The sequence below is a fragment of the Camellia sinensis genome, chromosome 2 (genome assembly GCF_055761805.1).
Source record: "Camellia sinensis isolate YWXY chromosome 2, ASM5576180v1, whole genome shotgun sequence".
Classification (NCBI taxonomy): Eukaryota; Viridiplantae; Streptophyta; class Magnoliopsida; order Ericales; family Theaceae; genus Camellia; species Camellia sinensis.
In genome coordinates this window covers 141908152-141932082 of record NC_138962.1, presented here as the reverse complement: position 1 = coordinate 141932082, position 23931 = coordinate 141908152, and the positions used below count along the sequence as shown (strand labels likewise).

The window sequence follows — 23931 nt, the reverse complement described above, 5'->3', positions numbered from 1 at the left end:
ATGAAGCACATACTCTTACCGAATTTGGAGGGTTTTCAATGCAAGTCTTCAATGGAGAAAAGTGTCTTCATTTGATTTCACTTCAGACTTTGGTCTTTAAGGGTCTTCACGTGCTGCAAATGTGAAAGTTGGGTAAATCAAAAATTTGTGGAAAGAAGGGTTAAGTGGTGTGTACAATAGTTATGAGTGAATGATACAATTATAATTTTTAAGGAAAATGTCTCGTAGCTCAAATTTTGTGGCTCAAAAGTGGTTCAAATGGCCAAAATGACGTCGTTTTGGCCATTTTTATGTTGTTCTGTACTCAAAACGACGTCGTTTTGGCCATTTGAGCCACTTTTGAGTCACAAAATTTGAGTTACGTAGCATTGTCGAACTTTTAATATGTGGATTGAGAAAATTAATAGGTATATTTATTGAGAAAATGTGTGTACTAAGGTAATCAAGTGTGTGCAAATAAAATTTCCCAACATCGTTTTAAACACATTTTTTAATACAACAATTTAATAAAAAATTCAACCCATCTTTCTAAACACAAAATCTAAATAACCTATACTTCCCAAGCGAGGCTTAAAACAATTTGATGTAAAACCCATTACATAAAAAGTGACCACCTATTCTTATTTAGCCTCCGTTTGGGAAGTGGGTTGGCTTTTTGGCTTTTTTGGCTATTTTAGCCTGGGCTAAAAAGTTTGGTTTGGGAAGGGCTTTTTGGCTTTTTGGCTTTTTTGATTTTTTTTGTGAGAGAAGAGTGTAATGATTATGGGTTGGATGTGATGTTTTGTTTGTTGGGACTAAAATAGCCTGTTTTGTCTTTTGTGGCTATTTTAGCCCCAACCCAACTTGCCAAACACCACCTTAAAAAAGAAAAAAGAAAAAAGAAAAAAAAGGTAAATTACAAATACATCTATTAAAATTTGATGAAAATATGAATCACCCCTTATAATTTTGAAAATTACATTTCATCTCAGATTTCTAATTTTATAACAAATCGTTCATTTTATTAATAAATCATCAAGTTAAATAACTGTTTTTAATGATGTTAAAAATATATTTCAATTAATAATTTTGATAATTTTATTATTGTATAACAGAGTAATTATGAATTTTATTTTTTAATTAATTCTCTTAAATAAAACATTATAATAAAAGGGTACTTATAATTCTTTGTAATTTACCAAAAAAAAAAAAATAAAAAAAAAAATAGAAAAGTTAAAAAAAGAAACGAAGGAGTGGTGATTTCCGGTGGGTAGAGTGGGTTGAGAGTGGTATTTATGGGACAAGAAAACCATTTTTCTGTACTGAAGTTGGACCCCTGCTCAGACACACACACAGAGATAGAGAGAGAACCAAGATGGAGCTCTCAAGGGTATGTCTCGTTCTGAGCTATTATGCTTCTACTTTTGTGGATGACATGGCTGGCTTTCAGAATATGAATTCGAGTTCGCCATAGTGGGTATTTGGTATGGTGACATTGTTCTGAACAATTTTAAATGATATTTCAAGGGACATTTTGAATTTATTGAAAGAGGTAAGGGGGGTTTCAAGTTATTTAATTGATATATTCAAGTGTCTGCATTTGTTGAGGAGCTTCTCCAAAACCCTGAACCTTCTCTGAATTTACTCTTTATTGACAGAGGTCTCAAGATTGGATTTGGAAAACCCAGTTGCAGTTTTGGATTATTCTATTGGTATGGTTTGTTTTCACATTCTCAATAGAATTATATGAACCTAAAATTTATGCTTTTATTCCTAACATTACGATTACAGTACTACCCATTTGTTTTATTTCAAAGTTGTGTGAGAGTTGGTGGCCAGTTCGTGGGCCTCTATGAAAATATTTCTTGAACAACCGCAAAAAATAATGTTAGGTGACTTGAGATGTTGTTTTAGATTACTATATACAATGGATGTTCCAAAAACTGTGGAGTTTTCAAGGGAATTTGATTTGTTATTTGCTTTCTTTATATGTGGTTGATTTAGACATTAATTAGCATACGGTTATTATGTGTATGGGTACTTCTTGATCAAAAGGCTCCATCTAGACATGTGTTTCTAGATATATGAAATGAACTTTGGTCGTTCATGCTAGATTGTGCTTTGAGAAACCTGTCAATGCCGGTCTATGAAGCACCGGCACTTTAAAACACATGCCATAGTGGTGTTAGATACAGGGATACAACGGGGACACATATAGGACACGCCACATTGCATATCCCTTTATGTAATTAATTATTACGCTGGAGACACGTTGGGGACACACTACACTTTGGGAACACGCTAAGTAGTTTCCCCCCCTCTTCTTTAGTGCTTTTGATGGATGTTAGATACTGAATGTTTTTTACTTTTTGTTTGGACTTAAATAATTAATAGATCATTTATAAAGAGGCATAAATGACAAGAGTTAACTTAAGAGTGATGTTTATTTATTTATATTGAATTAGGCCTCGTTTGGCAAGAGGCTATTTTAGCCAATTAGCCAAAAAGTTAGCCAAAAAGTCAACAATCCATACCAAAAAGTCAAAGATTCTCTTTTCTCTCTACTTTTTGCACATCTTTTCGTAATTAGCCAAAAAGTCATCCCAAACATACAAGTTTTTTTTACCTACCTTTTTAGCCAAATAACCAAAAAGTTACTAAATTAGCCTGTTCCCAAACGAGGCCTTAGTGTTAGCTTTTGTTAATTTTGATTGTTTGTGGATATAATATTAATCTACATTAGTAAGCCCCAAGGGGTTGGCTGAGCGGTAAAGATTTGAGGATAAGATCCAAGATCTCGAGTTCGAGTCACCCAAGGGCCACTATAGGTTTATGTGGTTATCAACTTTAGGGCCTTGAGATTAGTCGAGGTCCGCACAAGTTGGCTCGGACACCCAGTTATCAAAAAAAATATTAATCTACATTAGTAAATAAAAAATGTACAATTTTTATTGCCATATCTCCACTGTATCCGTGTCCCAATTTTTTTGAAATCACAGTGTCTTGTTTCCGCATTTATGTCCGCGCTTCTTAGATGCTGGTTATTCCACAAGGATTTCTTATGACTTATGCAGCAAAGATGGTTACTTACGTTGGAGATGCCATGATGACATTCAATTACTATTGGGAAGGTGTTTGAAGAATGGGTGTGATATTTGGAACGAGCTTATGTAATTAATCGCTTGACATCTTGTTTTAACAGTGCTGTTTGCCAAGCTTGGAAATGCCTGAACTGCAAACGAAAGGAGCACCCATTGATGGTGTCAGCCAGTTTGTTTTAGCAGCTTGTTTTGGTTTAAAGTTCAAAGAGAAGAACTAAGTTCTTTGACCTAATCCGCTGATCCATTACATCATGATGTATTTGGTTGCCGCAGCAATCCATGAAAGATTTTAATTGGGAATTTTTTGAGCTCACCACTCTGTGATCATCCTCATTTCCTTAAGGAAAGATGGAGCAGACTTTTCCTTATTCAGATAATAGTGAATTTAGAGCAATGCTGTTGTCTGGATCTCCAAGCTCCCCTGATCCCAAATTGGAGTTTTGGCAAGCAATGTGCTTGAAGATGGTTGTTCTTGGGAATTCAATGATTTGGCAACGATCTACCCTTTTTCTCCTATAATAACTGTCCTCTATATTGTATTGCTATTGTTTGGCTCAAGATTGTTTTGTATGATTTTGATCCTATAATAGAAGACTTCTCTTGCAAGCCCCAAAAGTAGACATCAACCCATCAAGATTTTATTGCAGATTGTAATTGAGAGCCCTCATCGGTGAAATGTTAATGTGATATCTCAAGGAACAAGTTGGGATTTTGTGCTAGGTGATTCTGTCATGATGAAGCCACAAAATAAGTTATTATAGATCATATATTGCTTGCCACTTTTCAGTTCTAGTGCATATCTCTTTCAATGAAAGCTTTGTTGAGCTGACATGTATATTTTTTCTGTGGAAGCAAGGTTGGAAGATACCGAAGGGTGGAAAAAGATTTATCCTCCATTGTTTTGAAAGAAAAATGGTGTTTGTATTTTTTTTTTTTTTCAAACTGGTAATACCATCTTTTTGCGATCAACAATCTAATTAAGGATAACTATGGGAACGAGGATACTTTGCACCACTTGGGGCTCAAACATTGTCTTTTTGACCTTGTTGTGAAGAGCTACGTTAAGTTGATAGTGATTCTCTTTTGTTGTTATGATATGTGATTTTGCTTGTTGAACAGTTATTCAAGACATACTCATTATATGATGGTTTGTCACAGATGTGTTTTCTATTGACCTTATCTCATCAATTGATAATTGACTGTGGTAGTTTGATAATAATTAAACTTCTTTTTTGCCATCGTGTATGTGTTCTTGGTGAAATGTTCCTTTTCCCCTTCACTGTTCTGTATGCCTATTCTTTGGTGTTGATTTGGCCAATGCTTAGTGCCTTTACAAAGTTGTTAAAACACATCTATGCATACTGTTTGTCTTATGCATTTAAAGTGAAGTTAAACAACTTGACCTGTCAGGCCAGACATAGATGATACATCATTTCTTTATCTTTAACCCTAAACTTGGAATGGCCATGCTGAGACTTGTGTTTGATTTAGTTGTAGTTGTAGTTGTAATAGAGATGAGACACATTTAGGTTCTCATATCATGTACTTTAATTCATAGATAATGTTTTTATCCAAATCCTGACACATAAGATAGGAGTGAAAAATTAGAATGCTGTTAAATCTAGGCTGTTTATTTGCCGAGCTGAGCAGAAGCAAACCCCCGAAGCAATAAAAAAACCTGATGATGCATTTATATTTTCTTTCTCCACATTGATGAATTTGTCAATTTCATTTGTTTATTTGTTTTTAGACTTCCGTTTTATCTTTCTTACTTATCATGCATGCATGATTGTTTTAATCAGCTATTTTCAATATTAAGTAATCCCATTTCTATATGTGGCTTACGAGGAATGCACTATGATTTCATTTTCCTTGAGTTTCTTTATGGAGTTCAATCTTTTGTTTGTTTGTTTGTTTGTTTTCTTTTTAATTATTTTTTTTAATCCTTTTGCATTTTTTTCCCCATAAACGTTTGGCCGAACTACAGAAAAATAAAAATAAATTCTATTATCTTTTTTTTGCTATTGATGGTTTACTTCTGCCATGAAAACTCTTAAATCTGTGCAAAACTGATAAGAATAAACAGAAAGGGGTGATTTTTGTGCTGATAGATTTCTTTGTGTGCTAGAAATTTTATCTTGTTCGTTTTAAAATTATTGAAAGTTAGGACGCATCAAAGAAAGATTATGGCAGCAATAACGTGTTTTATTTATTGTTAATTGTTATATTTTACATACAAAGATGGCTGATGTAAACTCTATTACAGACCCAACACATGACTTCAGAACATAATTCTTTAATGTTTTGGTAAGTAAGAACATAATTCTTCATACATGGTACACCTTTTAGAAAAATCAGTTCCTAGAGATCTATGAAGCACGGACACCTCCCCGAGGCCTGCGTACAAGTGCCGGACACGTGTCAGACACTCTCTCTTATGTGTCCTTTTTTTTTTGGAATTTTTCCAGTCGGACACGCAATGACACGTTTCAGACACGCGTGAGGTGGATTGAAGAAGCCCTAAACATGTTGGAGAGGAGAGAGAGAGAAAGAGAGAGACAGAAACCCTAACCTGTTTCGCAACTTGGTCTTCTCTGTTCTTCTTCTCTTCGTCTTCTTCTCTTCATTTTCTGTCTTCTTCTTCTTGTTCTCCTCGTTTTCTCTTCCTCCTCCTCCTCCTCCGATTTCGTTTCTCTTCCTTTTCTGTTTCTCTCCCCTTTTTCGTTTTTTTTGTCTTTTTTTCTCTCCTCTCTTTTGTTTTTCTTTTTCTGTTTTTTTCCTCTCCCCTCCCTTTTTTTCTAATGTCGTCTCTTTCCCTTCCTCTATTTTATTTTTTCCTTTTTTTTTGATATCCATGTTTTTGTTTAAAATTTATAAAACAAATTATTTTTATTTGAAAAAAAAAATCAATTTTTATTAAAAACTTTTAGGTAATGTGTTTATTAATTTTATTATTATTGTAATTTTATAGGAACCAATGATTTTTGTTTTTTAAACTTTAGATATATAATAAATAAATAAAATTATATATATTAAACGTGTACCCAGCGTGTCGTGTCCCCTATTTTTTGAAAATTTGCGTGTTTGCATGTCTGTGTCGTGTCCTGTGTCCGTATCCGTGCATCATAGCTAGAGATTATTACAAAAATTCAAAAGAAAAATAATTAAATTTTCTGTTTGTTGATGTCCACAACTAGCCTTTTGAAGGAATTGTTTAAGTTGAATTGAAAAAAATTTGATTTTAGTCAAGTTGAAAGTGGCTACTACATCTTGTCATACTGTCAATGGAATTCGAAACTGAGATTTGAGTTGGGCATTGCTTGCACAAAGTGACTGGTCAGTGCTTATAGAAATCTCTAATATTTGGCTGATATTCTCAGCAACATATTGGATTATATAAGTTGAACTTGCAGCTGTTCAGTTGCATAGTGTTTGGAGAAAGCTTCTCTATCTTCTTTTTTTTTTTTTGGATTTTTATTCATTCATTTTTGGTTGGTTGGGTGGGCTGGGAGGTGTTTGTATGTGTGGAGAGGGGGTCCTAGTGTATGTGATTGCTAAGGACATAGTTTTATTTGCTAAAATTGAAGTTAGGGTTAGTTCTTAAACTTGACAAACAATCTGCCATCATGAAGCTTTTAGGCAACGTAGACTAAGACAAATCTAATTGCCTCAACTGAAGCAAATTCATTGGTAGGGATAGCTTAATGTTGAAGGTTGAACACTAGCATTCCTACGATGTATTTTTGTTATCTTCGAACTGCCATTATCGGGGAATTCGTAAGGTCATTTTGTAGACCATGGACTATAGCAGTGAATCTTTGGGTGGTTTTAAAGGGCTGATTACCCACAGACCATAGTATTATAAATTTAGATCCACTAATCAAGTGGGGAAATATCTAGTGTGTTAGGCATAGTAGAATATTTAATGAAAATTATACAAGGCACTAGGCAGTCAAAGTGTATTATCCTAAGAAGATGCAAAAAAAGCTTTTTAGCAAAGAAAGTTTGGCTGAAGTGATGTATTCTAAAATAGTCTAAAGCGGTTTGACTTCCATTAGGGGTATTAAAGTAAGAAAAGAGATAGTATTATGGAGAAAGAGAAATTCCAAGAGATAGAATACATAAAAGGCACAGAGATACTGACAGATCAGATAAGAGAATAAAAACATTGAGGAGAAGATGACTACAAAGAGAGACGCAAAAGGACAGAGGAGATGGAAAAATAAGAGATAGGGCTGAAAAATATTACAAGAGGAGATGACAGAAAAGAGTGGAAGAAAGGATGCAAGCACACACACAAAGAGGAAGAGAGAGGAAAGCTCTTTAAATTAATTCTGAATTTTATTCATCCTTTGAATGCTGCATCTGATTGCACAAGGCCTATTTATAGGCTTTAGAAACCATAAAATCATCTAGAGACGTCATAATACTATATCACCGTATGCTAACAAATAAAGAATCAATGTTATTTATCAAAAAGCTAAAGCTTCTAAAACCATAAAATTTCTCCTAGTAAGACAAATACCAAAGATAAGTCAATTGCCAAATTATACTCTTGTGGAGCTTGCTTCAACTAGGCTGTATAGTGAACTAAGATTTGGAAATGAGAAGTGGCAAGAATATAGAGAATAGGAATAATTTTCCTTGAAGACTAATAGGTACTTATTATGAGTGCTTCCATTCATTGTTTTTGGTGCCCCAAAAAGGAGGCTATAGAGGATGTAGGCAGAAGCTTGAAGCAGATGTAATGGCTTTCAATTTTACCCATCTAGGTTGACGCTTACAAATGTATTTCAGACAGGACATGACAAATGTCGGGTTATTGGTATGGTATATGTTTCTCTCATGTTGTCTTAGGGACTTAGCAAATATGTCATGTCCATTGAACAGAGGGAGTATTCCCTTCTTGGTTTCCATTCATTTTGCATTATGCTGTAAGAGAAGAGGACAAATTTATCCATCAATGTATGGACTAGTCTGTATGTAGCATCTCAAGATCAGAAAAGAATATGCCTAGACACTTATTTGTGTCTGAAACTCCTAACCAAATCCAGTTAATCATATGATCTAATGGAGGACATTTATTTAGCAAAAGCAAAATGGTGAAAAAGGATTTGTGCAAGTCACAACAAGTATTTGGAGCTCAACGAGTTATGAAGTTGAGTTTTGTTTTATTGGTTGAAACTTGAAAGAGATTCTATTATCTAATCTGAACTAGCTCCTGAGCATGCTATAATTGCATCAAATTGTAGAGTACGCTAAATGTTTCATACATTACATCAATTAATGTTATCAGTATTAATGATTGGTTCTCTTTTGTAACATTGGATATATCCAAGAGATTGGCCCACAAGATTTGATTAATCTAATAAAGATTGGAGATTCAGTGTCATCTTTACATAAGAGCTGACAAGTAAAAAACTTTGCATTTGGGAGAGAATGTGTATTTCTTCCCCTTATCTTTTTACTTTGAGAGGGAACCTGTTAAGTCCTATGTTTCTATGGGCACTGATGTGGAACATAGAGTTCAATGTTCGTGCATGTGTGCAACAACTTTGGCATGGAGGCTTTATTTACAATTCTATAATTTATGTCTTTAGTATTTATATTTATTTTCATTTAATTACAGTTTAATTAGGAGTCATTGTCTTCACTGATTCACTGTGATTTCAGTGGTTAAAATCTGCTGCCATGAGTGCCAATGTGGAAGATGATCGACCAATAGGTTTGGGACTTGGACTAGATTCTTAGAATGAATGCTCTGAAGGTTATATTTAACCCTTGTATTGACCCAATACCATTGACCCGACCGATCTACACTTAACTAACCCTTCATTTTTGAAAGAAACAGAGGCCCAAATGTCATTCACTGCCACTCAGACCACTGACATTCAATGCCACACACAGACCACTTGTTTTTGCCAATAAAGATCAACCTGCACTTATAACAAGTCAGGGCCAAACCAAACTCATACCAGTTCAGTCCAATTAAAAACACAAACCAAATCAGCCCAATGGAAACGTAAAACCCAACCTAATTCACACTTAAATCAGCCTGGCCACTTTAAAACATGCTCAGTCCAGATCATCCAGCCTAACCCCTGCAACCAGAATCCAGAATTTGAACCCAACTTCACATCAAAACTCAGCCTAGAGGTTTGCTTAAAATACGAATTGCCTCCTATGGTTTGAAAAATTACAAATACCTCTCTGTTAGAATTTTTTATTTAACATAATTAATTGAAAAAGTGAAATTTTTAACTGTTCACCTATATAATAATAAAATTATCTGATTATTAATTGAAATAAAATTTCAACATTATTAAAAACTGTTAATTAACTTGATGATTTATTAATAAAAGGACTTATTTGTTATGAAATTAGAAACCTTAGGGGGCATAATGTAATTTCTAGAACCACAAAGGGTAATTTGTAATTTAAGTAAACCTCAGGGGGTGTGTTTGTAATTTACCCTATATTTTTTTACCATGGTAACCAATTCATAGTTACATTCAAAGTTTGGAGCCACTTCTCAAGACCAACTAGAGATAAGGAAATGTCTTGCACAACTGGTAGAGAAAGAGTCAAATCCAAGCAACTTTGGACAAATTGTTGGCTCACTTTTTAGGGTATACTAAAGGAACTCCTCAAAGGGATTGTGGGGATCAAATGTTGTTAATCAAGAAATTACCAAGCACGAGGAAGGTGATATGGATTTGACAAAAAATTTGGATGGTATTGAAGTCCAAGAAGTTGTAATTGAAAGGCAAGAACATCCCACATAGAAAAGAATTTTACTAAAAAAAGAGCTTTCTATTGACCAGCCACTAACAGATTGTTTGATTTGTTTGTTTGAGAAAAAAACAAACTTAGGGAATGATGAGGCTATCACTCCTTTTTATATTGATAATATGAAACTTACAATGGAAGCCTTCAGGCACAAAAAGGAAAATATGAAATAAGGTAACTATAGCTAACGACAGCGAAATAGAATAAAAAAATACATAATAACCAAGATATTATTCTAATGCTCCCCTTCAAGTTGGTGCAAAAATATTTCTCATGCCCAGCTTGCCGAGCACATCATGGAATGGTTTGCTCCCAATTCCCTTGGTGAGAATATTTGCCAGTTGTTCACCTGACTTCACAACATAGAGTGCCATTGGTGAGTTTCTCCTTGATAAAGTGACGATCAATCTAAACATGTTTTGTCCGATCATGTTGAACTCGATTGTGAGTTATGGTAATAGCAGCCTTATTGTCACCGTATAGTCGCATGGAGTCTGTCTGACTAATGCCCAAATCACTTAGCAGCAACTTGATCCACAAGAGTTTACACATCCTGTGCTATGGTTCTAAACTCTGCCTCTGCACTAGACTGGGCTATTACATTCTGTTTCTTACTCTCCATGTAACCAAATTGCCCCCAACAAAGGTATAATTTTCAGATGTGGACCTTCTATCAGCATCTGTATAAGCTTCCACACTAGATGATCATGTTTGGAGAAATAGACACCCTTTGTAGTAGAGGATTTTAAGTACCTAAGAATCCGTATCACTATAGCTAAGTGTGTTTCATGAGGGGCATTCATGAACTGGCTAACAACAGTAACCGTAACAGTAATATCAGGATGAGAGTGGAATAAATAAATGAGCTTACCCACTAGTCTCATGACGGGCATGCATGAACTGGCTAACAACACTAAACGCAACGGCAATATCAGAACGAGAATGGGATAAATAAATGAGCTTACCCACTTGTTTTTTATAACTCCCCCTGTCAACAGTAGTTCCCCCACCATCATCACTAAGTTTTTGATTTGGCTCTAGCGATGTGTTGTCACAAGCTTTACACCCTAGCACCCCGGTTTCTTTCAATAAGTCAAGAGCATATTTCCTCTGATGGATGAAAATTCCATCCTTAGGCCGGGCAACCTCAATACCCAGGAAATACTTCAGATTTCCCAAGTCTTTTATTTCAAACTCACTTGCCAAATATTTCTTCAACTAGGAAATTTTCTCAATATCATATCCTATAAGCACTATGTCATCTACATATACAATGAGGGTTACTGTTTTACCATGTGAGGAATGTTTAACAAACAAAGTGTGGTCAACCTGACTTTGTTCGAAGCCATATTTGAGCATTGCCTGAGTAAATCTCTCAAACCAAGCCCTTAGGGACTATTTGAGACCATATAAAGATTTCCTAAACCTGCATACTTTACCTTTTATCTAATGATCCTCAAAGCCAAGAGAAATGTCTATATACACCTCTTCTTTTAGATCACCATGTAGGAAAGCATTCTTCACATCAAACTAGTGAAGTGGCCAATCTAGATTAACCACAAAAGAGAGGAGTACTCTAACTGAATTCATCTTAGCAACTGGTGCAAATGTTTCTTGATAGTCTATTCCATAAGTCTGAGTAAAGTCCTTTGCCACAAATCTAGCCTTGTAACGCTCAATTGAATCAACCGCTTTGTGCTTCATAGTACACATCCACTTGCATCCCACAGGTCGTTTGCCTTTAGGTAACTCAGTCAATTTTCAAGTGCCATTCTTACGAAGTGCTCTAATTTCTTCTATCATGGCATGTTTCCACTCAGGAGTAGCAAAGGCATCCTGAAAATGATTAGGTATACTAACAAAAGAAACTTTGGACACAAAGGCTATATAAGAAGGAGACAAATTAGAATAGGATACAAAGTTAGAAATAAAATGTTTAGTACAACACCTCACACTCTTCCGATGAGCAATAGGAATATCAAGATCAGAATATTCAGAATACTCAGGAAGAACAAGGGTTTTAGAGTTCCCTGTACTCTCATCAGGAGAAGGAGACAGCAGTAGAGTATCAGAAGTGGTCTCTTGTATCCTTGTAACTTTCTGTCTGTCTTTGTCTTTGACATAGACTTTCCCTTTCTTGAGACCATTGGATTCTGTATTTCCAACAATAGTTGGTTCACATTTTACATCCTCAACCACTGCTAATGATCTAGGAATTGATAAAGATCCAAGAATCTCTTCACACTAAGGCTCCTCCTGAAAGGATGACTGGGACACCGGAGAGGATAAGAAGTAGGACTGGGATTCAAAAAATTGGACATCTATGGATACGAACCACTTACAAGATAGAGGATGATAACACTTATAGCACTTTTGAGTAGGCGAGTAACTCAGAAAGAAATATTTAATAGAACGAGAATCTAACTTACCACGAGTAGGGGAATGATTGTGGACAAAGCAGACACATCCAAAGGTTTCGGGAGAATGGAAAACACAAACTCAGAACCTAAGAACACGTGAAGGGGAGTTTGTTTATGCAACACTTGGATAGGAAGACGATTGATGAGATAGGCAGCAGTGAGAACTATTTCTCCCCAGTAAGACTGCGGCACCTGTATAGAAAAGGTCATACAATGAGTCATATCAAGAAGATGACGATTCTTGTGCTCTACCAAATTGAGTATAAATCATTTGGTGAAAAGTGTGAAATACAGAAAAAATCTCACTTTTGTCTTTTGTAAGATACACCCAAGTAGGAGAAAAATTATCTATAAAAGTGACAAACCATCTATGACCTTTCAAAGACACAACACAAGATGAACTTCAAACATCAGAATGAATTAAGTAAAAAAGGTACTAAACTTTCGTTAAAACTTGGAGCAAAAGAAGCTCTATGTTGTTTCCCAAGTTGACAAGATTCACAATTAAACCCAGAGTCATTATTGTTTGTAAAAGCAGAAGGAAACAAATGCTTAAGTAATAAAAAAGAGAGATGTCCAAGACGTCGATGCCACAGCTATAGGTTTTTCTTGGTGGTTGGAAACTTGATGGAATGACATGCCACCTTGTTTGCCTGATTGAGGATATAGAGACCATGTTCTGCTCTACCACTGCTAATCGTTCTCCTTGTGATAAGGTCCTGAAAAAGATAATAACCAGGGAAAAACGTCACACTACAGTTCAAGTCATGAGTAAGACGACTCAATGATAAAAGATTAACAGAGAAATTTGGAACATGCAAAACAAAAGTTAATGGTAGAGATGGGGTAGCATGGATTAATCCTTTCCCAGAAACAAAGCAAATAGTATCATTAACAATCCTAACTTTGTCCTGACCTGAAGAGGACTTATATTCTAAAAATGAATAAGAAAATCCAGCCATATAATCAGAGGCACCAAAATCAATAATCCAAAGTAAAGTCTTATGAGATAGGAAAACACTCGTAGAAGAGGCTAAGTTTCCTGATTAGGCAAACGAAAAGGGGTATGCACCAGATGGAGTAGTAGAAGAATGACGATCCAGTAGGTGGCGCAAAGCATCCTCAAACTTAGACGAAAACATACTAGAGACATCATTGCTAGGTGTAAGATTGAAGAGGAGTCAAGCATATCAACTGCACTAGTATGATGGGCATGTGGATTAATCCCACGTCCTCGAGACCATCCTGAACAACCTCGATGACTACTAGAGCGGTTACTACGACCACCAAAAGGAACCCCATGAAGTTTTCAACAAGTGTCACGAGTGTGTCTCAGCCGGAGGCAGTAATCACAGAATAGGTTATCCTTCTCAGATGGATTGGAAGAACTACAAGGCATATAGAAAGTAAGGCTGAGTAATAGGGCCATAAAGTGATCTAAAATAAAAATAACCAAACGTATAGGAGTAAAAAACTTAAATCAAAATAGTAGATAGGAGTTTCAATCAAAAGGGGAAACTTAACAATGTAGAGAATGAGAACTAGGTACTTCAATCAACACATGGACTGAAGAGATGAACCTGTTGAGGTTGGGTGGAAGTGAGAGGCAGACCAAACAGTCTAGTTGAAGTTGCAAGCAAGGTTGTCAAGATCGCGATCCGGATTGTAGGTTTGTACGATCCTACGACCCAATATACACCATTTGATCCGACTCGTGCTTTGGATTGACCCCAGATCAGGATCAATATACACCATTTGATCCGACTCGTGCTTTGGATTGACCCCAGATCGGGATCGTTTTGGGATCGTTGGGATCATCTAGATCGCGACTCCATGCGATCCAGATTTCAAGGATTTTTTTGGCAACTTAAAAGCAAAATCGGGAGCAAAAATGAGAGAAACAGAGAAGCAAAGCAACAGAGAAGCCTGGCTTGCTGTGATTAGGGCAAGACAAATTGGGGAAAGAGAGATTCAACATCAAACAGAGAAGCCTGACCTGCTGCGATTCCAGGTACGCTGCTTCTTCTTCTTCCTCTCTCTTCTTCGCTGCTGTTCAGACTGTCTGCCTGCTCTTTTTTTTTTTTTCTTTTTCTTCGTTGTTCTTCCTCTCTGCTTTTCTTCGTTCTTCGCTGCTCAGCAGCTCTTCTTTCTTCGTTGATCTTTTCTTCTTTCTTCACTGAATCACCTCTTCGATTTTTTTTTTTTGCTCTTATTTATTATTTATTTTTGTTTCTATAAATTATATATATATTTCTGTATGTTTCTCTTATATATAAATTATATTATATATATATTTGCTCTGTAAATATACATTTTTTTTGCTCTTATTGTGGTTTTGTTTCTCTTTTTTCTTTTCTTTTCTTTTTTTCTTCTTCAATTTTCCTTGTTCTTCTTTGCTGCCTGCAATGCTATAAATTATAATGCTGCTACTGTTTTCATTAGCTCCTGGGAATGGAAATTAAATCATTGTAAGATTCATTTTACTTAATCTTGTTAAACACATTTGCTTCTTTGATTGGAAAGGCAAAACAGGATTGCTTATCAAAAAAATATGAACTATCTTGTGCCTTTTTACAATTTGCCAAATGATGGTTTGTTTAAAGCCTTTTTACAATTTGCAATTTTTACATGAGCTTGGAATTTCTTTTAATGTTTACAATTCGCAATTGCAGGAATGTCAACCTCTGGTTCAGGAAGAGAGAGGAAGAGGAAAAGGAAAAATGTTGCTGGTCACATTGAATTGCTATATTTCTTTTTTTTGGGGCTTATTCTATATATATTTTGATATTATTATTTAGTTATATAAAAATTATTGCATTTTTTTATCATTTTAGTAGGATCTTACGATCCTTGATCCGATCCTACGATTCGATCCGACAGGCCCCCAAAATGATCTTGTGTAGGATCCCGATCTTAACAATCTTGGTTGCAAGGCAGCCGTGAAGGACTTGTCGGAGTCACAAGGGATGTTGGGTGATCTAGGTTGAGTCATGAACTAGCCAGGGGTCTTGGGTGACAAGCAGCGAAGGCCAGAGAAGGCCTGACAGGTGTCGCGACCCCTACTGAGGCAGAAAAAACAGCCAAAACTCAGGGAAATGCTGTCGCAGAAGATGGGTTGCCTTCGAAATTGATTGGGTGGTGGTCGGTACTCTTCAACTGGTGTTGGGTGACAGTGGGATGATGAAGTGGAGTGATGGGTGTTGGGATTAGAATCTTACAGCTCTGATACCATGTTTGTTTGAGAGAAAAACAGACTTGGGAATGATGAGGCTATCACTCATTTTTATATTTTGATAATATGAAACTTACAATGGAAGCCTTAAGGCGCAAAAAGGAAAATACGAAATAAGGAAATTACACCTAATGACAGCTAAATAGAATAAAAAAATGCATAATAACCAAGATATTATTCTAACATGATTAAGTTAGACATGATTGATTTTTTTGGTGTTGAAGATTTTCTTTGTGTTCAAACCATGTTTTTTGGACTTCAGTAACAACTTGGGAACCGACACTAGTAAGATTTGCCTTTGGCTGTTTCGATTCCTAACTTGGTTTTGGCCTATTTTCTTCAATTCAAAGCATCTAAACATGATATTTTTTTATTTTTGATAAATCTAAACGTGATATTTTTCAATACAAAACATACAAAAATGTAGGATGCTTAGTTTCAAGATTCTACACAAAACCCTTTGATTTGTTCAAACAAATGATTGAATTCCTACAAATTTGTTTTCTTCCAATTTTTTTCTTTTATTTGAAACATCGGGGAGTTCCCGGGCCTTATTATCTCTTTTCCATTATTTATTTATTTAGTTAGGCCTTTGGTAGTGAAAGACTATTTGCCGGTCGCCGCACTATCCTGTTTAAAGAGGGGAGCACATGGGGCATTAAAGACAATGTGAGGCCTTTTGAGGCTAACAGGGCACGCTTTTTTTGGTACTTATTGGGTGAAAATGACATTTGTAATAGTTTTATCCTTGCACTTTTTTTCTAGTTGTAGTTTCTCTCTATTAACACTGCCGCCAGAAAAATCACCAGAGGCGATTGGCAGTGGTGGTGGATGGATAGGTTATGTGTGAACAAACAGGTGGACATGTGGATAGATAGGTGACACATGGCTGGGTAGGTGGACAAATAGACATATAGATGGGGGTAATGTGATCTTTCAAATTGTTTTGTCCTCGTGGCCCTAAAAGAATGGAGCTTGGTGCTACTGCCCCAAAAGTTTCAAAATTGGACCTTTGGCCTTAGTACCCTTAGTTTTTTATTTTTATTTTTAGTTGTTTGTAGATGACATAGTAAACAAAAGTATAATTTTTGCCATTTTTTTTTTATCATGTCCATATCCTAATTTTTTGAAATCATTGTGTTCTGTGTTTGTGTCTATGCCGGTGTCATTGCTTGTATCTGTATCTTATGTGGAAACTATAGATGCTTGTACATTTGGGGGAGAAAGGGTGTTTATTTCTTTTCTGCTTGGAACATAGAAAGTTAAATCATTTATTACCATTTGTTTCCTGTTATGGAGCTAACCGAGTCTTCGCCTTTCTGTGGCAGATATAACCTCTTTTCAGAAGGGGAAGTTAGTTACTAATCTGATTCATGTAAGAGACATGGAATTCAGGTGAGTAACTTGGATATGGTTTTTCTACTTTGGCAACAGTCTGATTTCAACAAAATGTACTGATTAATGAAGTTCTGTGGGTTCCAACTTTTATGAAATTCATAAACATACATTTGTACAAATAAATATATGAATTTTAATTGACAGAAAAAAAAAAGGCTTAAGATTTGCTTTTAAGGGGTATGATTTGGAGACCATGAGGTTTTCATTGGAATATAGAACCTATACTACTTTTAGGTATAGGATAACCCCATTTTGTTCTACTCAGCATACTGGCCTCTCATTTTTCGTTGACTATTGGATTGTGATATGCCCTTTATTTGGGCAATCTCTAGGTTCTGAAGAGAGTAGCATGAGTTATTGTTGCTTTGTTTCATATATTCTCATCATAGTTATCAATACCATACTAGTCAATCTGGCACTGATTATATAATTCTGAATGGTGGTACTTTTGATGGAAAGTAGACCTTTTTCTTGGTGTCTGATTCCCCAGCAGCTTGTGTTACTGTCACCATGAAAGTAACATTTCCAGTGATAAAGCTTTCAAGGAATGCAGCCACCTCCTATTTAAGGTAACCTAACTACTATGTTACACAATCAAATACCCGTGTTGGACACACGACACTTGGACAAGAGTATGGGATATGGGTTAGATACTTCTTATATAATTATATATAACACTAATGCCTTTTTGACACTGTAAGTTACATATACCTTTTTGTCTCACATACTTTATTAACAATATAAAAATATGACATTTTTTTGTCAAGCCTTAAATTTATGATTTGATAAGTTCGACCTCTAGATACATATCTACACCCGACAAACATGTTAGTATTTTTTACTTACAGATGCTGACTTTCAAATGAATGGTAACAAAAAGTCCTTACAATATTTTTTATTTTATTGTATGGGGGATACTTTTGTTTTCATGAAATTTCTTACGTATTATATCCTAAGCCAATACCATGAGGTACTTGCTGGACAGGGATGTTGTGTTCCTAGGGGTCAAATTGACTTAAAAAATGGTTCTTTCATACATAAGCCTCATCAATTTCATGCTTTATTTAAGTCAGTTATTTTTCTTGTGAATCTTCTCATGAAACGGTCCTTTGTGTTCAATGACAAACTTTTACTGCACTTCACTTCGTGATACTGATATTTTAAAGAAGAGTTTTTTTTTTTTTAATGATAATCCGGTATCCGGCCCAACGGATATTTTATATAGAAGAGTTGCTGGAAGTTTGAGTGCTTTGAAATACAGCAAAGAATTCTGTGTCTTACATTTCAGGAATCCAGGAGGTGGCCATGTGATTGATATCAAGAGTACTGTGCGAAAACAGAATCATGCACTTCTTGAACTATTGAACAGCATGTTCAAACACTATTGAATCTCTTCTACTTTATTCGAAGTTTTCTTTTCTTTCTAGATCCGTTTTGTTTAGCTGAAGTTGAGTGTAAGAGGGTAAGATCCAATACCCTGATTGAATTTATAGAAATGTACAAGGAAAAACCAATTTGAACTGTGATACAATTGTAAAAATTTCTTTAATAGTAAAAACATTAATGATTTGTACATTGACGTAGTCTCTCTCTCTCGTTTATCTTTATTTAAATTATATAATAAATACATTATTTATATATTAAGTAATATTAATAATAATTTTATTTAAATAATTTTACTTAAATAATATTAAAAAAAATCTTATTGAGCCGAACTTGAGTTTTATTAATATTAACGAGCCGAGTTGAGTTCGAACCCATTTACTTATCAAGCCAAGTTCGAGCTCAATAAACGAGCTTGATAAGCAAACGAGCCAAGCCGAGCCGAGTTCGAGCTTAGCAAAGCTCAGCTCGGCTTGGCTCATTTGCATCCCTACTCTTGACTCATTTCCTTGGCGTGGTGAACCTAAGCATCAACTTTGGTCCCGCAACTAAAGATTTCTCTTTCATATATCTAGCATCCTTATTACTGAAATTTGTTTATGTATGATTTTTTTTTTTTTTAATTTAATTAGAGTTATCTAGGAAGACTCTATTTTTGACATCTTGGTTCTGATCTTGTCACTGCCAGTTTGGAATGAAGTCTAGATTTATGTGTTCTATAAAATCAACTTAATGACTAATACAAACTTCTCGATCTGCTGGTATTGGTATTTCCACTTCAACTTGAGACTTTGGTTTTTAAATTGATGATACAATCATCATTTTATTAAGAGAATTGAAACAATAAAATTAGTGTGCTTTTAGTATTCCTGTGAATTGAAGGCAACTTCGATGTGATAATTGCATGATATCACTGGCAATAGATTTGGTTGTCTCAGAGAGAACATTTAGATTTCTTCTTGGTTCTGTTATAAGTTCAGATCTGTTAAGTCTATCAGGCTCATAATCAGAATTAAATCAAGCAATCTAATGCACACCTCTTTCTTTCTGTTTCCTATCATTTATATTTTTCTTCCTTTGCTTAGTTTTTTCATAATGTGTAAGAAGCCATTCCATCTTTCTGTTATAGTTATTTAGTATTTACCATTTTTGTATTATTGGAATTTGAATTCTATCACAGAAATCAATTAGCTATTTAAAAAAAATAAAAACCAACATGAGATATACATTTAATAAAGTCTGGTGTTCTCCAGCACCTTTCAAAAGGCTATTTCATAGATTTCAACTCAAATATTTTGCTTGATAAGTGAACAATTTAAACTAGCTGCTACAGCTTCCCAGTTATAAGTACAGTTGTCGAGAAGATATGATAAACTCTTATCAATCTAAGACACAAACTAATTGCCACATGCCCTGAATGCCTTTTCAGTTTTTTCTTTAATTAATTAATGTGGCCCTATGTTATAATATGGATATTGCCTTTTGAAAGATTTGGTGTCCTGGAGATAAGATTGCTAAAGGGTCATAAGCTGATTTCCTTTTTACGAAGACTTCCCAACGTGGGCCAAAGTGAGCTCGCCACGCTTTCTGTGTCGTGTAGTGTGGAAGATATTGCTTTACCCCAAGGTGGGCTGCTTCACAGAAGTCTAGAATCCTTTTGTTCTGAATTAAGATGTGTTCTAAGCCATCAGTTCCTGAAGAGGATGGAACTGCAGAGGAAAGGAATGCCACCAGATAGAAAATATCTTCATCTGGAAGAACCACTGAAGTTCTGTTGTCCCACCTGAAAATAATAAAATAATTAATAAATTACCAATAAAAAACTTTAACTAGTGTTTATTGAGAGAAAAGAAAAAAAAAAAAAAAAGAAAAAAAAAGAAGAAGAAGTTTAGTTCTTGTATTGTTACTTTGACTTGTTAACTGGGTAGACGAGGACTGGGCCATTGCTTGTATCTCTTAGAATGTTGCCAAAAACTTCTTCAGCAAAATTGTGTATTTTGCTTCTAGGAACGAGAAGATTGAGCCATGGGTGTGGAACTTCCCACAAGCCTTTTGATCTTAGTTTGATCTCGGACACATGAACTCTGTCCAAGAATTCAACATATGAAACTTCTGATACGAAAAGTGTTGATGAGATATAGCTTAGTTGGGATAGCAAGTTCTCAATTTCCTGCACCAAGAAAACAAACAGGTATTAGAGCTATTGGGTTTGTTTGCTTCTTTACTAACTATAGTGGAGGATTGGTGGGTCATGACATGCCTCACCTTGTATATTATATCAACTTTTTCTGGGTTGATGTTTTTGGCCAATTCAAGACAGTAAAGTGTTCTTCCATCTGATTGAAATTGGTTGGCTTGAACTGGGTCTTGCGGATTGAATGATGATCTCCAATTATTCAGGAGACCTGTCCTGTTTATTATCACAAATCCTTCAATGTAATCGAACGTGTTCTCTGCATATATCAAATGCTCCTGGTCTCTGACGAATGCGGAGAAGTCTGAATACAAAACTCTTATCCATTTTACCTGTTCGGAATGGCATAGCGTTATGAAACTGGTAAATTCTACTATACTGGAGCTTATTTTGAAGTTTACAAATATATGTGTTTTTACCATTTTTGGTGCTGGTTCTAGAGAAATTCTTGCTCGTGTGATTATGCCAAACTGGCCAAGTCCTCCAAGGACACCATAAAAGAGGTCTGCATTCTGCTTCTCTGAACAATTCACTACCTCCCCTTTTCCTGCACAATTTCAGTAAATTTTGAATGTAAATACAGATTCTAAGAATGTGATGAACTGCTGTTCAGTGACCAAAGGTTATGTATCTTTTATGAAAACAAGGTCGGATTCTCGGACAATATGATGAGGAAACCTGGAAACTTCCTAGTCCAGTTTTTAATGAGTGGAAAACAGGTGGAACAAAGTTGAAGTTGATGTATGGTTTCCCATGTTAATGTTACATGTGTCAACTGTTGATCTAGTTCTCAAATTGCGTAATGAGCCTGTTTGGTGTAGTATTTTTTACGGTTAATTATTCTAAGATCCCCTAAACTATTAGTGAATATCATCTTAATCCTCGTCATCTATGAACTCGTACATATTAACCTCCTAACCATAAAAATCGTTCAATTGCCCCCTTCTAAAAGGTGGTCTAGAAGGGGTGAAAGTGATACATTTTATAGTTGAAGGGCTCAAAATGTACGTGTTTATAGATGAGGGGGTAAGTTGATTTCTCCAAATAGTAGAGGGGATCTTGTTGTAATTAGCCCTAATTTTTTTTATACTGAAAGTTGATAATAAGAAAGTAGAAGTTAAAAACATCATTTCCTCAACTTTCTGGTAGACTGCACCAAGCACAGTGGCACAGATTCCCAAAATTAAAAGAGTTAATAAATTGCACCAAACAGGCCATGCAATCTATGAACATGCGATGCTGTCCTGTTACAAATTTATTTATTTATTTTTTGGGTACAAACCTGTAACAACTTCCAGCTGGTGGACATTACTGATCTGAGGACCATGACGGAATGCCTGCCCACTAATCCCTGCATTTGACAAAGTACCGCCAACTGTGAGATGTAGGTAATCTGTCCAAGACTTTGGTGCTAACCCATATTTCAGGCTTTCATGCAGGATATTAATCCACAATTCGCCGCCATAGACATCCACATAAGGATGTTTTCCAATATAAACCTGCATTTTCATTCCACTGAATGATTCCATGTTGATCACGACTCCCCTGTGAGCTTGTGCCTGGCCCTGGAGAGAGTGTGCATGGCCTCTCGCTGCGACTGTGAGCTCTGAACTAGGACCCATTTGCCAAATATGTTTGATTGTAGTGGCGACATCAGAGACAGACTTTGGATGTAGAACTGCCAAGGGGAGGAATTGGTATCGGTTACCAAAATCTTTGGCGGCGTGATGGATTTTGTCAAAACATAAATGCCCGTCGAGAGGGAGTGTCTTCAATGAAGAAGGGGTACCTGGAAAGCCAAGGTTAAAAATACAGCTTAAGAACAAGAGCATGAAGCTTCTTACAGAAAGAATGTTTCTCTCTCTGAGGAAGCCAACAGGTTGGTGTCTCATTTTTTGTTTTGTTATTGTTTTGTTTTGTTTTTTTTTTCTTTTCTTTTTCCCCTATTCTCAAGAGATGGGAGAAGTAAAAAAATGAAGCTCTCTAGTAGTCTTTGTGAGTTGTTTCTTTGTGGGAAAGATCAAAAGTAGAGGTGTGGAAGTGCCAAGGAAGCGAAGGGGTTGAGGAGGGGAATTTAAAGAGGGAGATTGAGTGGTAGGGTCAACCTAACTGCAGAGATGAGAATCCGTATGAAGACTGCCTACTTGGGTTGGAGAGATTGAGGATTTTCCTTTTAAGTTCTTCTTTTTGGGATCTTTTATTTTTCGGTGATGCTACATGTACTAATAAATATGCACACTAGTGTACCAACTAGTGTCATGATATTATTACGTACCCCACCTATTATACCAATTATAAATATCCAAAACCCTTAAAATTATGCCACATCATCTGTTCGTATATTAGTTAGTACATTAATTAGTACATATAGTATTATTCTTTGTTTTTTATAAGAGAAGCCATCACATATGTCAAGTTGAAGAGAAAAAGTCGCAAGAAGAAAGATTTCACAAATCTTGGCACTTTTTCGCAACAGTTGCAACCACATTCCACCTTTTCCAACAAGACAAACATGTCTCTACAGTATTTTCTTATTAACCCATCTTAAGGATACTCCTTTTTCCATTTACAGAAAAGGAAAAAAAAAAAAAAAAAAGGTTTATGATTTTGCAGGATGCGTATTTCTTATCCTCCAATGCCGAGGTACGGCCATATATAGCTCAGATTCTGTCATGATTAAATTGAGGGTATTGTTTGAATCCCTTTGTTGTTAAAAAGCAAGCATTGCATATCTAGTTTCAGATCCGATAAGAGGGACTAACGGACCAGCCATGATTCGTTTGGGAGGGAGAGTAGAGCATTGATGGGTCCATGTGACACGTGAAGTCCGAAGAAATGTGTGCTTTGTGGGACAAGAGCTATGGGGGACCCTTTTGTCCAGCGTGAGATGGCCTTAAGCGTGGCGAGGAGTGGACATGGAGATGACAGCTTCAAGGAAACACTGAAAGACTCGTCTTGCCCTCTGCAGCAATGGGTTTCCAACGCCTTTAGTTCCCAGCTAAGGGACAACCCACACTGATCTTTTTTCATTTTTTTTAAATTTTGTTTTAATTGCAATCACTGCACTTGGCATTTTGATTTGAATTGTTGTTAAAATCCATTTGAGATGTACCCTCCGTATAAACTACAATATCTTTACAAGGAAGTCGAGTAGCCTAGTTCTGGGCTCTGGTTAAAATTTGGAGTCTTTTTGTTTCATATTCATAACATGAAGAAGCTATTAAACTTTGTTTGAATGTATGATTTGAGGAAGGATTTATGGAGGGAGCTGAAAGTAGTGGAAGGGGAAATTGACAAAAAAATTAGCTTCTTTTTCATTCATTTTTTCCTTTTTTTTTTTTATTTTCCCCCACAAATTTCTCTTTAAATCTTTAATCTAAACACAGTTGAAGAGAAGAGTGATATTTTTGTTTTGGGATAAAACATAAATATGCA

General features: G+C 35.6%; 1 protein-coding gene and 2 long non-coding RNA genes across 5 annotated transcripts; 2 read left to right on the top strand and 1 right to left on the bottom strand.

Annotated features, from left to right (window-relative positions):
• Positions 1–1247: 1247 nt before the first annotated feature.
• On the top strand, positions 1248–18494 carry LOC114278251 (uncharacterized). Of its 3 annotated transcripts, none has more exons than XR_014361661.1 (5): positions 1248–1531; positions 1638–1691; positions 16850–16916; positions 17410–17488; positions 18208–18494. It is a non-coding gene; the product is annotated as an uncharacterized LOC114278251 (long non-coding RNA). The 3 variants fall into 3 exon arrangements; XR_014361662.1 differs by having other exon boundaries at positions 1304–1531; positions 17413–17488; XR_014361660.1 differs by having other exon boundaries at positions 1304–1531; positions 17382–17488.
• Positions 18495–19529: 1035 nt separating this feature from the next.
• On the bottom strand, positions 19530–23087 carry LOC114278252 (cytokinin dehydrogenase 6). Its single transcript, XM_028220262.2, has 5 exons — positions 21779–23087; positions 20916–21043; positions 20568–20828; positions 20210–20472; positions 19530–20085 (listed from the first exon to the last, which is right to left on the bottom strand). The coding sequence occupies exons 1-5, from the start codon at positions 22386–22388 to the stop codon at positions 19764–19766; spliced, it is 1584 nt and encodes a 527-aa protein (XP_028076063.2). The 5' UTR covers positions 22389–23087; the 3' UTR covers positions 19530–19763.
• Positions 22238–23674, top strand: LOC145820352 (uncharacterized). The gene is made up of 2 exons (XR_014361659.1): positions 22238–22375; positions 23233–23674. It is a non-coding gene; the product is annotated as an uncharacterized LOC145820352 (long non-coding RNA).
• The last annotated feature ends 257 nt before the right edge of the window (positions 23675–23931 follow it).

Excerpts from the sequence above, each read along its gene's own strand:
- LOC114278252 (XM_028220262.2), bottom strand. The coding sequence starts at position 22,388 with ATGAGACACCAACCTGTTGGCTTCCTCAGAGAGAGAAACATTCTTTCT. Across the intron at positions 21,044-21,778 it reads CCAGCTGGAAGTTGTTACAG|GAAAAGGGGAGGTAGTGAAT; the intron begins GTTTGTACCCAA and ends GAAATTGTGCAG. Across the intron at positions 20,829-20,915 it reads TAGAACCAGCACCAAAAATG|GTAAAATGGATAAGAGTTTT; the intron begins GTAAAAACACAT and ends CATTCCGAACAG.